The following is a 17964-nucleotide window of genomic DNA, read 5'->3' on the forward strand; positions in this document are numbered from 1 at the left end:
CTTTGTAACAATTCCCCTGATCTCTGAATAATCCGAAGAGAAAGGTGTTGTAAATTGAACACACCTGTCAAAGTTATTCTCTTTGCTTATCCCATTGGCACTATGGGGTCCAAAGTAGGGTGTAGCTACTGATGAACGTAATTCATTAGCTTCTTCCAAGTGTGCATTTACTTCATTTATATTATATCCTCTGTTTGTCAACCTTCCCTTTAGGTCATCCATTTCTAACATAAATCCTTCATGAGTGGGATTCAACCTGGATGCTCTGATTGCTTGACCTTTCATAACATTCTTAAAAACAAAGGGTGGGTGTATGCTCGATCTCAGGAGTAAAGAATTGCTATAACAAGCTTTGCGATGTGCACCAGTATTTATGAATCCATTGGGCAAACTCTCAATAAATATATCTAGGAATTCTATTTTATGAGTAGAGAATTGCATTGTAAATTTGAAGCAATTTGTCAAATTGTTCATAACAAGGAACATTGACTCCAGTTCATCTATGGTTCCATTCCAGAGAATAAACAAATCATCGACAAAGCGTTGATAGAAAACAACGCGTTCTCTGAAAAGAGTCTCAGAAAAAAGGACATGTTCTTCCCAATAAGCTAGAACCATGTTGGCGTAGCTATTGGCACAAGGAGTGCCCATTGCTACACCATCCAACTGTCTATATGTAATATCATTGAACATAAACAAGTTATTCTCCAGAACAAGTTCTAAAAAATGAACTATAAGGTCTATTGACACTGTGGTATGATCACTATGTTCCTTCAAATAATCAGTTATATAAGCATGTCCCAGGTTATTAGGAATAACCGTGAATAATGATTGTACATCAAAGGTGGCAAATAAAAATGTATCAGTACTGTCAAATTGCTTAATGTTCTCATATAACTCAACTAGGAACTGTTTTGAGTCTTTTAGTACAAATTTATTATTGTTTAATATCCTTCTTAGGTATTTCTCCATGTAGACAAATAAATGCTCAGTAACCCACCCATGACCTGAGACTATTGGTCTCATGGGTGGGTTGTGGGCATCCTTATGTATTTTGGGTAGACCATTTATAATTGGAATGTCAGGTGTTTTGAAAACTAGATAATCATATAGGTCTTTATCTATTAGTCTACTCTTATGGATATCAAGTAAAGTATCCTTAACATATTTAATTATATCCTGTACTGCCTCTGTGGAAATGGGTTCATAATAAATGTCATTGAGCATGTACTCCATGGACGTCTGATATCTCTCTGTGTCCATCACAACTACTCGACCACCCTTGTCGGCTGGTCTAATTGTAATAGTTATATCATTCTGTAGTTTCTTGAGACTAATTCTTTCCTTGTGAGTCAAATTGTCCCTCATTCCAACCCCATGTTTGGTGTAACAATTACTGTAGTATTTATGTATCTCATCCTCTGTTAATTTTGAGAATGCTTCTATAAGTGGATGATGCATGGGTACAAAATCACTTAGATTTTTAAAAGAGAGCTCTCTTGTGTTAATTGACCCATCATTCACTCCTTTATGCAGATATTTCAGCATCACATTCCTACAGAATATTTTTAAATCTATAACAGTATCAGCCAATCTACTCTTGCTCCTAGGTATAAAATTAAGTTCTTTACTCAATAAATTAATATCATCTGAGGTCAGAGTAACACTAGATAGATTATAGACTAATTTTTGCTATTCCACATTTTCTTTAGAGTGTGATGGGGTTGTGGTTCCCCTGAGTGTTTCCTCTTCTGCCTCCCCCTGCTCATGGACCGCGTTCTCCATGGTCCCTTCTCTAATTGAATTGGGAGGGGAAAAGAAATATCAGTGTTATTCAATTTGTCTGGATGGCCTTTCAATGTTTTTGGTCTAACTACCATCTCAGACCCTTGTTTAGTTGTGTCAGGTTTGTTTTTAATTATCTGTATCTCAGGATATAAATTACTATTAGATTCCATACTAGGATGCATCAAATGTATGACATCTGTGGAATCTGTATTGGAACATACTGACTGAACATAATTACTCTTGCTGGACTCATTCCCTATGGATTTGTCAGGTACTGAGCTCTGTCTATCCTGATTCAAATCTAATTGTTCATGATTCAGTGCTAAAGTAACAACGCTGGTACGCATACTATCATTCATTATATTACCATTAGAGGTAATTAAAACCTCTTCAATCCTAGTATTTTTATCTGCCTGTCGTAAAGCAGGGAGCCTTTCAACAACAGCTTCATTAACATTATTAGTATCAGTATTCAACATGTTTTGTCCATTTCTAGGCCACATAAAAATGTGTCCTAATTTAAAATCGTTAATGTCCCTGACAGCTTTGTGTCTCTTTTGTTGTAATAGTTTACGTTCAAAGGCAGAAATGCCATCCAAAAGATTTTGATATTCTTGTTTTTCGCTATCTTTAACTATGTTAAATACCCAGCATTGTGCAGAGCTAACAGAAAATTATATCACATACTCAGACTCTAAGGATATTGCCAATCTACTAGAGGACAAATTTAAATCAAACTTTACCCCCCATTTCCAATATTCTTAAATCACATACCCACATACGCACCACCATTCAAACAGCTCAGGAACATGTTGTCAAGGCCAAGAACACCAAGTCTAAGGGGCTAGAAAAAATACCAGGCTGCCTGCTGGTGAGTCTGAAACATGACTTGTCAAATCCCCTACGGTAGCTTGTCAAGCTCAGCCTCAAAACAGGCTTCATGAAAATGAATGGAGGACAGCAACTGGCATTCTCTTGCACAATGGTGGGGCTTCAACGGACCCTGATTAATGCAGGCCCATAAGCCTGATTAGTCTCATCTGTAAGGAAATGGAAAGAATTATTATGGAATTAATATATAAGGATATTGTCAGTGGGAGGTCCTGTCTACATACCCTAGTCAACTTGTTCAAAAAAGTTACTGAAGCAATGGTTAAGGGCAAAACAGTGAACACCTCACATCTGTACTGCACGAAAATATTCAACAATATTCCATACTGAGATACTGAAGATAAACTCTCCCAGCTAAGTGTCAATCCATATGTAACTCGCTGGATAGCAAACTCACTGATAAATAGAACCCAGGAAGTTAGGGTTAGTGTCTATACCTCCTTCAAAAGACTTGTCACCAATGATACATCCCAGGGTTCATTCCTTGGGCCACTACACCTGACATTTACTTTTCAGAGGTCAAGACTAATGTTAAGGTTTTGCAGCTGAACAAGTCTTGGCACCATCACAAACTTTCCAGCAGACAAGATCCTCCAAAAAATCCTTTCCCAAACAAACAGCTGGTGTCAAAAACCATGAATAAAAACTAAATGCCAACAAGTGTATAATCATATTCTCCCCTTGTAACCATCACATTGACAACACACCCCTGAAAACTGATTCTGTAGTTAGGGATCTGGGGACCTATGTCAACAACTAATTGCCCTCTAGTTATCATGCATCTACTGTTTTAAGGCAGTCCTTTTTCATTTTGCGGCTTACATCTAAAGGTACTGCATCCAGATCCAGAGATATAATTGCTCCATTGTACTCAGCACTTGATAGGCTGATAAGAATAATGATCATTTTAGTACGCAGCTGTCCAAACACTTGTACAAGTGAATGATTACAATGCTTTCTCACTAAAAAAAAACAAAACATGGACCTAAATTATAAAAAAACAGGTTGACCATCTCAAGGTGTTACTACTCTTCTCGGTATCTTATAGACTACTGAAAGGCGACCTCTGCCTTATTAATATAGAGCTTAAACAGACCATTTTCAGTCAGACCTATTACAAATTTGCAAGTCAGTGCTATAATATATACTTGCTCGATGGACCTCCATCTCTTTTTTAAAATAAACACAACATGTTGGAGGGATAGAGCTGTATCCCAGAGAATACCGTTTCTATGGAACAATCTTACACTTCACATAAAGTACTTTGCTTTCTCTAGTCAAATGCAATTTGAACAAATAGGTTCATAGGTTGGTACTGGGCTATCTGCCCGAAGGCATATATTAGCCCAGCCACGTTGTGCGGTATTCACTGCCCCTTTAGTAGTTCCCTAGACCCTTGTACTAGCAGCTAGTACCCTTGGCCCCTATCTAGTAGTGCTGTTGGTGTGATCCCTGGTGTGAACTTTCTGTTACCCATCCACTCATCAAGGTTCCTCTTGAAGAGTGATAGTGAGGGGCTCTGTCTTATGTAGATCGGGACCCAGTTCCATAGTAAGGGAAGTCTCTGCGAAGGGAATCTATCCCTCCAGCATGTTCTATTCATTGTTGTGTTGAGGTTTATATCCCTAGAGCGTGTAGCTTAAGTAGATTTGGTTTTGCTAAGATGGAGCATGTTCAACAATTCTGGGTTGGACATGGCTCTGTATGTTAGACAGAGATCGCCTCTGAGAAAGCGGTATGCAACAGAGAACAGTCTTAGCTTTTTCAATCGTGCTGCATAGGGCAACTGTTTGAGGCCAGTAATCCTCTTGGTTAGGTACCTTTGTGGTCTCTCCAGCTGCTGGAGATGTCTAGCCAGGTACATTCCAGTTGGTGCATTGTACTCAATAATGGGTCTGATGAGGGAAGGGTAGAGGGGCACCATTACATCCTTAGATCTTGATGCGAACCCTTTTGTGATCAGATGGGTCACATAGAAGGATTTTCTAACCACTTTGGCAACATGGTTATCAAAGGAAAGCTGACTATCTACTTGGGTCCCTAGATCCCTTATTTGTTCTTCAGATTTCAGGGGATTACCTCCTATGTTGTAGTTTGCGGGTACTCTGTTTTTTCCAAAGGGGATTACTACGCATTTTTTTGCATTTAGCTTGAGACCATGGCTTTGACACCATGCATCAGTCTCATTTAGGCCCTTCTGGAGGATCTCCATGTCGGACAGAGACTCTATTATAGCACCCAGTTTGCAGTTGTCCGCAAACTTAGTCAGCCACAGCCCTGAATTAGTACCTTCAAATTCACCCCTAGTTCAGCACCTCTGTCCCTCATGGATAGGTGAAACATATCAACATTAATGGTACATCTCAAAACATATCCTTGTTTGATCTATCTGTGGGTTATATGTATGTAAAATATAAGGGCTAAACATTTCCATGGGAATTTAAGGCTAGGCTGCTTAAGCTCCTCAAAAATCAATAGCCTAGCAAGTACCTATGGTGTTGAGAACAATGTTCCCAAGTCTGAAATCATCTGCATATTTGGCGAACCACACAATAACATTAATTCTGATGTCTGAGAAAAATATGCCAAAAAGGAATGGCCCCAGGGGAGAATCTTGAAGGTCCAGTTATGAAAAGGGATGGTCATGATAGGAGTCCTTTCTGCCTGTGTTTGACCTGACTTCTATGTTGGCATCATTGTCTCTATATTTGCCATAATAAATAGTTTTGGACCGATTGTCCTTGGTCATCCTGATTTCTTGATTTGGATGATAGAAGTACTCTCCATTTTTACCTGCTGCATGTTTAACACACCACGTAGCCAAGTAAGAACCCAAGCTATTATAACTTTATTTACATTTAAATCCCAGAGTTTCTATATCATTCATTAATAGCTTACAGTGCCAAATGCTTTAGACTGAGCGACATAGCTGTTGCATGGACACATAAACCTTCAAAGTAATGCAATCATACTTTTGATGAAATTTACGAAGGGTAGCATACAAAATCTACTTCTGAAAAAACATAATAGGGTTAGGTTATGGGGAGGGAAGTTTCCAGTGTTTGTCTAAACAAGTTCCATGATGATTCACTGCTTCACGTTATACAATCTTCTTATGAGGGTGACTAGTCATAATTATTGGTATCCGTGGAAGGGCATCTCTTGTGGATATGGAACACAAACTGCCTGCTTTCGTGTATCAGGGATGCAAGCTATTTTTTAATGCTCTGTTAGTAGTATGTGTTAGGGATGTATGTAACAGTATAAAAGGCTATTTCTGACTGCAGAAATTAGAGTTCTTGGTATCTCATCTGCCCTATTGGAATGTTACTTCGGACTTTGCTGAGAGCAGAAGTGGCCACTTTGGGTGTAATTTCAATGAAATTGTGTTACAGAGGGAAAGGTTTCCCTTTGTAGTTTAGCAGCTTACACTCTTATGTTAACTATAGCAAGCAAAACTCCAGAGGTAACACCAAAGTGAAGGCACAAAAAACTCGATTTATTGCAACATAAAATGAAAGTAAGCCCTTTCGCTTTCTGTAATGAATGCTTCCTCAGACATAAAATACTGGTAAAAACTTCAATTTAATTAAGATTCAATAGCATACATCAAATTAAGCTGTTCAATAGTATTTTAAAGAAACAGCGTCATTTCAACCATGGTAATAATAAAATAAAAGACGTGCTCATAACACACTGTATAAATGTAAAAAGACATTTAATAAATTTCTAAAGAAATGTCATGGTATTATATAAAAACTGATGTGACTTTGACAGAAAACATCAGTATATTTGTATCTTTAAAAATAAAAAATAATAAAAATGATAACACATGACATGAATCCTAGTGAGCCTACTGTGGTTACTTAACAGAGTAGCTAGCGTGTCAAGGGTCTGTCCAATAAAAAAGAGGTAAGGGTGTCATTCAGACCACAGGCCTTATCAGCCTGCAGTCTGATGATCCACTTGGTTTCTATCCGTTCTGTATAATTCTTAAGATTCCCTAATCTCATACTTCTGTTCACTAATTCAATAGCTAAAAATGTAAATTTATGAGAGAGTCCATTTTCAAGTACATGTTTAGCTACAGCATTGGTATCATCTTCTTTATTAATTGCATACAGGTGCGGCCTTAGGTCAACTGGTGCCCTAGGCAAAAGGGCTCCATGGCGCCCCCCACCATACCACCCGATGCCCCCATCCTGGTCTGCCTACACCAAATAAATACTGGAAAAGTGCCCCTGTTAGAGCGGCACCCTAGGCGACCACCTAGTTGGCCTATGCCTAAGGCCGGCTATGATTGCATATTGCATATATGTATATATACTCTGTGGCATACCGTCTACTCAGAGGCTTAACATACAAGGCCATGTCAAACCCTGAGCTGTTGGACATGCTCCACTTAAAGAAATCTCAATCCCTCAGAGCCACACGCTCCAGGGATCTAAACCTTATCATCACAATGAACAAAACATGCTGGAGGGATAGGTTCCTGACCCACAGACACTCCATACTCTGGAATAGACTGCCCATACATGTCAAGCAGAGCACCTCATTGACCCTCTTCAAAAGGAACCTTGATGATTGGATGGGAGATAGGAAATTCACCCCGAGGATCATGTCAGTCACCCTGCTAGACAGGGGCCCAGAGAAGTAAATATTGTGGGAAAAATTTTCCAGGGAATTGTTATGGCTAGGCTTGCATAGGCCTTAGGGCCGATAGCCTAGTACCAACCTATGTGTTCTCTTACTCTTTCTCTTAACGTCCTGTTCGTCTTTCCCAAGTACAATGATGAGCACGGACTACAACATGCTAAATATACGAGATCTCTTGTTTTACAATCTGCATAGTGATAAAACTCACACTTCCTGTTGGTTATCGGATGTATGAAAGTATGACTATTTTCCATATATGTGCATTGACTGCAGTTTGTACATGGGAATTTTTTTTTATTGGACAGACCCTTGACACATTAGCTACTCTGTTAAGTAGTCATAGTAGGCTCACTAGGATTCATGTTGTGTTATTTTTATTTTATTTTTTTTACTATTGTGCCTTTTTACAACATATTTGCTGTTTAGATACTTTTCTGTATTATTTCACTTGCTTTACAATTATAATTTTGTTTCCTTACAAATTCATGTAATGATTTTCATGTAACTTGGAGCTTTTCTCCCTGGGCCTCCACTGAAAATGGGTCTCAAGCCCAGTGGCCTTTCCTGGTCAATAATAATAATAATAATAATAATAATAATAACAATAATAATTTTTATTATTTTTATTTTTAAAGATGCAAATATACTGATGTTTTCTGACAAAGTCACATCAGATTTTACATGATACCATGACATTTCTTTAGATGTTTATTAAATGTCTTTTTACATTTATACAATGTGTTATGAGCACATTTTTGTATTTTATTATTACCATGGTTGAAATGATGCTGTTTCTTTAAATTACTATTGAACAGCTTAATTTGATGTATGCTATGATAGGCTGTTGAATCTTACTTAAATTGAAGTTTTGACCAGTATTTTTATGTCTGAGGAAGTGTTCGTTACAGAACATGAAAGCACTTACTTTCATTTTATGTTGCAATAAATTGAGTTTTTTGTGTCTTCACTTTGGTGTTACCTCTGGAGTTTTGCTTGCTATTGACTTTTTGCTCAGGAGAGGTACTTACCCCTTGCATTGCTCTGCTTTTGAATCTTATGTTAAATATCTCTGCTGGTTCTATCATTGTGATAGTATTTTTTCTCCTTTCTAGCAAACCACACTGTTGTACCTGATGCTTCATTTTTCAGATATACATGCTGATCAAACTTTCTGCTAGCAAGTTTTACCTCAACTGAAGCTTTGCTTCTTGTGACGATTTTATTAAGCTCTTTTTGAATGAACTGACTGCAGTCTTGTTTTAGGTTGGGTGACGTTTAAGAGCTTTGCATACTCCCTTCACTTGGTGTAATAATCTGTAGACCCTATAACTCACCATCAGTATACTTATGCCTCACAGGGAGGAATATGAACCAGTTAAACGGAAAATACCAAATGTCACAAAATGACTGCCTTTATGCTCATCACATTTGATACAATGGGGTTTATAAGCCACAGTCTATTCCACAACACAAAAAACTACCTTCCAAATGCTATTATAACAGTGGTGAAAATAAATGTTTATTCAGCTTTTAATATACAAAGAAGAAGACTGTGCCATGTCTTTATTTGAATTTTTAGAAATAACAGATGATGCTTAATTTGCAAAGAATGAAATGAAATACACGAACAGTATATGAAACACTCTTATTGGCAGCATAACTGTGCCTGCCCAATACATTGTCTACATTATACTTTTATCACAAGGAAGACCACGTAAAAAGAAATAACTGAGGTACATCAAATGTAAAATATAGAAAATGTCCTACCTGCTGAGGTGATGAAGGCTGGTCACTCTGTCTATTCAGTTTTCGATCTCTAAGAATGCCATCATCACTCCCAGAATTCCCAGCAGAAGACACATTAAGAAGTGGAAAACTCTGCGGTCTCTCAAAAGGAAAACAGGAATTCCAGTCAGTACTATACTTAAAATGGATGCACCTCTTGACCTTGCTTACCACTGGGATCTACAGACACTAGCAACAGATGCATAGATGACACATTTTCTTAATTAACCCACTGTACCTTAAAAACAAAATCAACCAGCAAATACATGTGGAGCTTAGACATCTCTACCTGACTCCAAGTGCTTTTTCTTTTGCTGATTAAAACTATATTGTAACATGGAGTGTTATCCCAGGTTGAAAAGAAACAGAAAGCTATCAATAACGCCTGTAAAAGTTACTTGTTTTAATTTTCAACGGCATGTAACGTAATTTAAAGGAACATAAAACTGGGATAATAACCCTTTTTATATTTTACTAATTAAAAAAAAGGTAGTAATATACTAACATGCACAGTCCTGAAAGTATGCAACAAAAAATTGCTCATACAACAATCAGAAATCTACATATAAATACCGAAGTCACATATAGCAGGGAAAACCATGTAAGCCCTCAATGATGGGTGATAAATTACCTTGGCACCTATACACAAGGACAAAGGCAGGGGCTAACTGGTATTTTTATATCTATACTTTTATTTTAAAATAAAAAAACAACTTTCCCACCCCAGAACAATAAATTACTATATTAATAAAATGAATACGCTAATGAAGTAAGTAGCAAAATAGTTAAGGTGTTTACCTTACAAAGACAAGATGCAATGTTTGACTCTTACATGGGTAAATGGCTAGGCTTAAAATGGCCCAAAGGGCAGTTAGCCTAGTACTAACCTATGAACATATGAACCTAAGAGGTCTGTCACATCTGGGGGTTGGACGTTAGCATAATGGTTAAGGTGTTACCCTTACAGACACAAGGTACAAGGTTTAATTTTCACCTCGAGAAGAATGGCTAGGCTTAAAAAAGGCTTCCTCGGGTTGACAGCCTAGTAACTACCTATGAACCTATGATCCACAAGTGAGACATCATATTACTTCTTAACACACCATCCTCCCTCCCTCTCGTATGATAACAGAAAATAGTGGTAATCCAGAGTGAAGTCTGGTATCCCAGACGGTAATAGGGCTAACAAGAAACAGTACAAAGCATTACTCCAGATAAAATCACTTTAGCTAGGAAATGTAGGAGACTCACTCTGATACCCTCCCTGTGGGAGGAAAAAAGACACTCTGATGCTTCCAGCAGTTTATTTAGTTAAGTAGGCAGACGGAGGATTGTTCTTGTTCTCATATGATAACAGGCTAAAGTTAGCAAATTTGCAGCGTGTTATTATGGATATTAAGCACCTGACATCAGCTGCCTTCTTCCCATTCAATCAGCCAATTCATTACCCCATTGTGAAGAAATGAGATTTTTTATCAGAAAATAACTCATGAGTAGAAATCATCTTGAATTAAGATGGAGTCTAGGTCCATGTGACTTTGCATGTTATTCCTACTCTAACATGAGCATATAATCAGGCTTTGTCAGCTCAGCTATACGAAACAAAATTACTCATTTGGTATGGTGAAAGTTGTGATAAAATAACATGAGGATGTACCGTCAGCAGAATGCTTTAGAAACATGTATTGTTCTTTCTGGTAAATCAGCTAAAACTGTTTCATTTATACTGTGTGATTTTACTGAAAAATAAGAGCTCCCCCCTTTCTCAGGGAGAAACAGGTTTATTTTACTTGGTCTCCCACAAACATACCTTTCTTTACAATAGATAAGATTTTTCTCTGCTGAACTATGTTGTGTGAAAGCTACTTGTTACGTTAACACCATCAGAAGGGGGAGGGTCAAATGGGAACAACCATCAGGGTGGTTCAAGATTTATGTTTCTTTAAGCCCTACCCCCCCTCCCCCCCGATCTCACACAGCAAAGCACAGTGGGAGATGGGCAATGGGTTGGACATACAGGCTATCCCCTCACTTCCGCAAGTGGCGTTTCATTCATGCCACCCTACCTCTGATGTACCAGGAGTGGTTTCACTGGTCTCCACTAGCAGAACTGAATCAGTCAGTGTACCCCAGAGTCTGTCAAACCCTAAACAAACTCTCCCCAGAAATGTAAGTGGGACGCACATCTTCACACCCAAACCTGGCTGCTCCAGCGCTAGGGATACTAATGAAATTCAGGTCTTCTGTGTCACACTCGGGGCTCCAACCCACTGTGCCAGTGAGTCAGGAAACAGGAAACTGACATTCAGTGAATGTTTTTCTTTTATATATTAAAATGCTTGGAATGCTGAATGCTTTTTTGCTAGTTCAAAAAAACTCTGATGATCTCATTATGCTGGTATTCCTTTGTGAGAGACTGGTGTAAAATGGGGATAGGACATTTGCCCATTCCCACTGTTGTGTGATCTTGGAGTTGGCATATATAAGAAGCAGGGAGTGTGGGGTAAAAGGGGGTTTTGCCTCCTGCAAAAAAATAAGCTTTATTTATTTATTTTACAGATAAAGATATTTTTAAATTACTATTTTTACTTCTGGGATATTGAGTTTTTGACTGTGTGTGTCTGCACATACAGATACCGTGGTGGTGCAGCGGTTAGCAGTGTCGCCTCATGGCAAGAGGTTCTCCGGTTCAATTCTTGGCTGGGGTGCCTTCTGTGCAGAGTGTGCATGTCCTCCCTGCAGTCATGTGGTTTTCGTCTGGGTGCTCCTGTTTCCTCCTGCATTCCAAAGATATGCAGTAGGTGGATTGGACACTCAAATGCCTGTAGCTGCAAGTGTGTGTGCAAGTGAGTGGTAAGAATGAATTACTGTGGCTGGGCTAGCCACCCGGCTGTGGAAACCTTGGCTCGAGATGATTGTCACTGCTGAAGTGACACCACGACCTCATGTCATGCCAAATGTTTCTATTTGTTTAATTTTGTTTCATTTGTGCACTTTAAATTTCTCTAATAACTTACTCTTATGTTAAACCTGTAATTTGTAATTTTCTGGAGTTTTTCTCCCCAGGACTCTATTGAAAACGGGATCCTTGTGGCCCAATGGACTATCCTGGCAAACAAACTATAAACAAATAAATGTGCAAAATGGGAAAAGGGGTATAGGAAGGATGAATTATGTGTACACACACACACACACACACACACACACACACACACACACACACACACACATATGGATCTACGTTTTTAGATCGAAATGCATTCCATCGAAAATGCACTTTCGTGGAATAAAAAAACAAAAACTAAAAAAGTAAAATTACACACTAAACAGTGTTATGCAGGGTGGCAAGCCCCCCTGCGCCCTCCACCCCCCCTACTTTAATATTCTCACTCTGAGATCGTACTACAGTGGGGAAAAGGGAATATTCCCTTACCCCCACTATACTACGATCTCAACAAAACTTTCCTTAATTGTACATCAACAGTATACGTTGATGTACAACTAAGGCAACACACAAACTGCATGTTTTCCTTTTTATTTGTTTACTTTAGCAAAAGTGCATGTTCTACAAAATGCACTTTCGCTAAAGTAATTTCGACAAAGTACAGTTCGGTGAACCATACTGTCGATAAAATAAATAGGACCCATATATATATATATATATATATATATATATATATATATATATATATATATATATATATCTGTTTATATACATATAGAAAAATATGAATGTGTGTGTGTGTATATATATATATATATATATATATATATATATATATACATATACATATATGCACATAAAAAAATGAAAAACATTGATCAGGGGGCAAGCCCCCTGTGACCCCTACACCCCCTGCTAATTATATACACCAAGTCCAAGATTGCTCTACATTGGGGAAAAGGCAAATTCCCAAAATCTCGCTATTCACAATGTTGAGCAGCAGCAACGATCAAATGAGTTTTTATCACTTCTATCAGCTAAAAAAACGTATTATGAACATTTGATTACATGGAGTGAATATACACACACACACACACACACACACACACACACACACACACACACATATACATATGTAAACATACACAAACTTGCAGGACATCAGATAATGTGGGCAGTGTTAGCAGCACGTTCCCACAGCAGTGATCTATTGCAACTAATTTTCTTGTTCACATGTATGCCTGCTAAATAATCACCAATATGGCTTGTCAAAGACATGCAATGCACATGCTTCAGAGAAATAAAGCTGAAGCACATTATTTTTTTTCACTTTAATCATCGCCAATCTTCAGAAGTACACAAATTCAGAAAATCGCTATCTTTGTAGTGGTGAGGCATGTTGTCTGAGTAGGAAAAGTAAATTAGTTACTTCACCACCATCAGATGATTATGGATAAGACTTGTCAAGGAATTTCGCTATATGTGTCTGAGCAACAACTTGAGTTACCTTACTGTGGACATTACTTTCACTTTCATGACAGTCAAGTGTGATAAGTGGTCATAGTCATAGTCAGAAAGAGCCAATCTTTTCTGGGTGGGGAGGCAGTATGTGTAAAATAGAATCCAAAGACTGTAGCCACTTAAGCACATTTAAACCATCATTGATATGGAGTGTCTATGGCAGTGTTGAATGCAGGTGATATTTCAGAGAGAATCTGTAAATGAAAAAGAAGTTATCACAGCTGTTTCAAAGTCAAAGGGCATGCACCTTATCAGAATACAGCATACTCTACTGAGCTAACGTGAGAACAGAAGAAGATAAAACTAGTACTTGAGGCATTTTAGGAACACAATGACTATATAACCCAACGATGGACTTTCAAATTATCACTTTCATTTTATAGCATTTCTTCTGCAAATGTTTCTAGATTCAGATGACAACACACATTTTCCTTTGTCTGTATAAGGCATATAATAAAACAAATATAAATGTTTTAATAAGATAAAAAAACTCTCTATTTGTTCTAGAATGTGATGGAAAAATGCTATGGGGAATTGTGAACTTCATTTTCACTGTACCTGAAAGACCAACCAAAGTAAAGTTTGTACATGAATATCACGATTTTGCCCCCAAAATCTACTATAAATTATCAGACTATTTCAAAGTGGGGGTTGGTATAATGGTTAGGATGTCTGACTCACAAATACAAGGTACACTGTTTGATTCTCACCTTTGGGTGGGAAATTTGCAAGGGCTTAAAATGGCCTATTAAGGCAGCTAGCCTTGTAATTTGCTATATAAACTATTTATTCATAAGCACCACCAATAAGCCTACATGGCCATTAGAATGTGCCATGTGACCTACTGTATTACACTCTCTTTCCATTACAGGAGTATATAGGACTTCTGTTCAGGGTGGAGAATGCAACATATACACAGGATGTGGGATTCAAACTCCGTGTAGGCTTCGTGCAAAGCCTACATGAAGTTTACATATTTGCATGGTGAGTAGCAGCGCTAAATTACTTCTTCATGCCTCTCACAGTGTTTAAATGTAAACAAGTACAGTTTTGTGGCTGGCAACAGTGTTGCCAGCCAGTAATCCATGTAAAGCAACATAGATAGCAAAACTGTGTACCTCTGAGCAAACTCGGTTAGCGGGATTGCACGGAATGCCACAATGATTGCCAAGGTTTAACATTTAGTAATGTATATGGTCCAAACACAGTATAGGACAGTGTATACAATGCAGAGTATTATGAAACCCGTCCCAGGCATTCTGTACAAAAGTTGTGTAAATTGATTCTGTACGGCAACTCCAGTTACTATTTCAGACTCAAATGCAATTGAAGTTACTGAATAGCAAATGAAGCACTGGCTCTTAACCTGCTCACTTACAGTTAACTGATATTTTTTTGATGCTTGGTATAGCTGGGTTCTCTATTTCCATTTTATCTCTAATTTTATGCTATCTTTAATTTGTCTAATTTCTCTATTATCATATTATTGCTATTTTTATATTATTTTTTTATTTTTGTGAGTCTTTTATCATGACACAAGTGGGGTCTCTCACTTTAGCCCCTCTCCACCCACACTCAACTGCTGGAGTGAGGTTACTTAGTGAAGTAGTGAGATCAGCGCCATTTTTCAAAACTGCTTAGATACCAATAGGTCCTTGCATCCTTAGAGCAGAGTGCACGCCAGTAAGTTTTTAATTGCAAACTCAATGTGTAGTGCTGAAATTTGATTACTGCACTCATAAACCATATTATGATACTGTTAGTAACCAGCAGGACTCCTATTGTATGTTTTTGAGATAATGGAATGACTGATTTCTAAGTTTAGCAGCATCTCCTTACTATTCTGGATTCTATAGTTTTGTGCCAAGTGATTCACTATTGTTTTACTGTCATGTTTTACTGTGAATGTTAATTGTCCTTCTAATTTTAACATACAATTAATATATTTGCTCCATCCAGTACGCAGGCAGGAATTACTCAGTGCCTGCTGGAATGTATCAGCGGAAAACGTGCAATTCTACCTTGTACTATTGCTCTACTACTGAGCTTGTTTGCAAGTGCCACTAATAATATTCTAAAGAACAACTAGGTCTGTATGATGTTTTTGGTTTAAGTTGCTGATCACACACAGCAGGATAAGTTGACTACATATTGGCTTCTGCTATTGTTGGTTAAACTGTGTAACCACTGTGAATTTAATTACTGTACTACATACTTTAGTCCTGACTCAGCATTCTATAAAATTTGGGTAATATTCAATAGTGCATTTACATCTGTAGTCTATTTTATAGGTTCATAGGTAGGTACTAGGCTATTGGCCCAAGGGTCTAAGTAAGCCTAGCCAACAAGGTTCCCTAGCTTACTCGACCCAAGAAAGTTAAGTTTTAGGTGGTAGTTCTTTTTGTTCACTGATTTTATACCCAAATATCTTTTCTCCTACTTTCTCTACAGTTACCTCACCAACATTTTTCTTCGGTGTGAGTGTCCCCCCAAACAGGCTGTAAATCTTAAGGACTCTCCCTATACTTGTATGAATAGGACCCACAGCTAAAAAGACTTAAAAATGAACAGTGCACTCAAGGATTCAATGTATGTCATAACCCCTACTGAGACTCTGCTACCTATGTATGTTGTCTGCATAGTATTCTAAAACAGGTTGTGGCATGCACACTAGCAGGGATGCAATTTCCCTAGGCTCCCCTAGTCTCCCAGTAGATTTCAGCCTCTCTTCCTAACAAAGAGATCAAAACTGGCTGTTAGCACTGTTGTCTTAAATAAGTTAGGCTAGATTGTTTGCTCTTACTATAGGTCAAATTGATTCTGCACAGTAACTCCAGTTACTATCTCAGATTCAAGTGCAATTGAAGTTAAAGAGTACTGGCTCTTACCTGCTCACCTACATTTAACTGCCAATTTTTTTGGTGCTCAATATAGTCAGGTTCTGCCTGCTTCACTTGGACTATCTCTGCTCTCCCAACCCTAACCCCATTTCCCAGCCACCACCACTACCTCCACATTTATTTTTAGATCGCCACTCCTCCAAATTTTCACTATCCAATCATAAGTTAACAATCCGCCCAACTACAAACCACTAAATTACCCCACCCATACTACTCAAAGCATTAATTACAGGCACTAATCAGCACCTTAACTTAATTTTCACAGCATGTAACTCCACTAATCAGCACCATAACTTAACTTACACAGTTTAAACTCCACTATGTATAATTGCAACATTAAAGACTCCCTTCTGCCATCACACTTACATAACCTAATCCTACAGACACCTTAATACTACACATACTCCAACTTACACTGCTCATCAACACTTATGCAGAACAGAATGCTGACTTTACACTGTACAATTCTTAGTTCTCACTACTGCAGCTCAGCTGACCTCCTACCACACAGAACTAAACATTACCATATCTTCCCAAACATCCCCATTCCCTAACACTTCACAACCTAAACCCAGCACACTCATAATATCACCAACAATTTACAATAGCACATACATTGATTTCTCCACATTTGTAGTCCTCCCTCAGCAGTCTTCCTTGCGAATATCCCTGAAATATGACAAGTTCATATTCAAATACCTAAAAGTAAACTTATACATAGTATCCCAACTTATTCTCGTTAGAGACATGCACCAAAATCCTGGCCCTAACTATATCCCATACAACCTCACCAACCAGTACCAAAATCCACTAATCCTCTCCAGGAAAGGATGTGACTTTAATACTAAATATAAACCTAAGAAGCATACTTAAAATACAAGAATTATAGTGAAATGGTGGAGTGTAATCTCTATACATACTCCTAATCGCTGGAATCTGGCTTAAACCAGAAATTAGTAGCAACAAAATAATTCCTCCTGGGTGCACATATATAGACAAGACAGAAAAAACAGAAGAGGTGGAGGCATTGATATTCTATACAAAAACTGCCTCACACTCGAAATTACTGACCAAAACACCCCAGTTTTTAAAAATGCAGAGATTCTGTTTACTAGATTAAAAATTAAATCAAAGAACCAATTAAACATAGTAGGAGCCTATCTTCCCCTTGGGAACAATATTAACACACTAGAATTCATCCTACACTGGACAGCAGAAACTCTCCCCAAGGAAACAATTATGGGAGACTTTAATATCAATTGGTAATTGATCCTCCTGCAACTCACTAAACCCCACTGACCATATCAAACTCCACAGCTTCACACAGGTAATTCAAACTACAATTTGAGCTGATAAAGCATCAAAAAAGGAGTCCATCCTTGACTGGATCCTTACCAAAGATCCCTACTAAAAGCAAGCGATAAGGCATGGGAAATATGGCTCCACAACATCTCAGAGGCAAATCAACAGAAATACCTT

The 17964-nt window shown here is 38.0% G+C and overlaps 1 protein-coding gene across 1 annotated transcript in view; it reads right to left on the minus strand.

Moving 5' to 3' along the window:
* Nucleotides 1-17964, minus strand: part of TMED8 (transmembrane p24 trafficking protein family member 8) — a 526133-nt gene that overhangs the window by 91967 nt on the left and 416202 nt on the right. Inside the window, exon 3 of the mRNA XM_044073905.1 lies at nucleotides 9103-9220. Within this exon, the coding sequence (XP_043929840.1) occupies nucleotides 9103-9220 (118 nt within the window). The remainder of the gene's footprint in view (nucleotides 1-9102; nucleotides 9221-17964) is intronic.

The sequence above is a fragment of the Protopterus annectens genome, chromosome 6.part0 (genome assembly GCF_019279795.1).
Source record: "Protopterus annectens isolate FY-2018-M chromosome 6.part0, PAN1.0, whole genome shotgun sequence".
In the NCBI taxonomy this organism is placed as follows: domain Eukaryota; kingdom Metazoa; phylum Chordata; order Ceratodontiformes; family Protopteridae; genus Protopterus; species Protopterus annectens.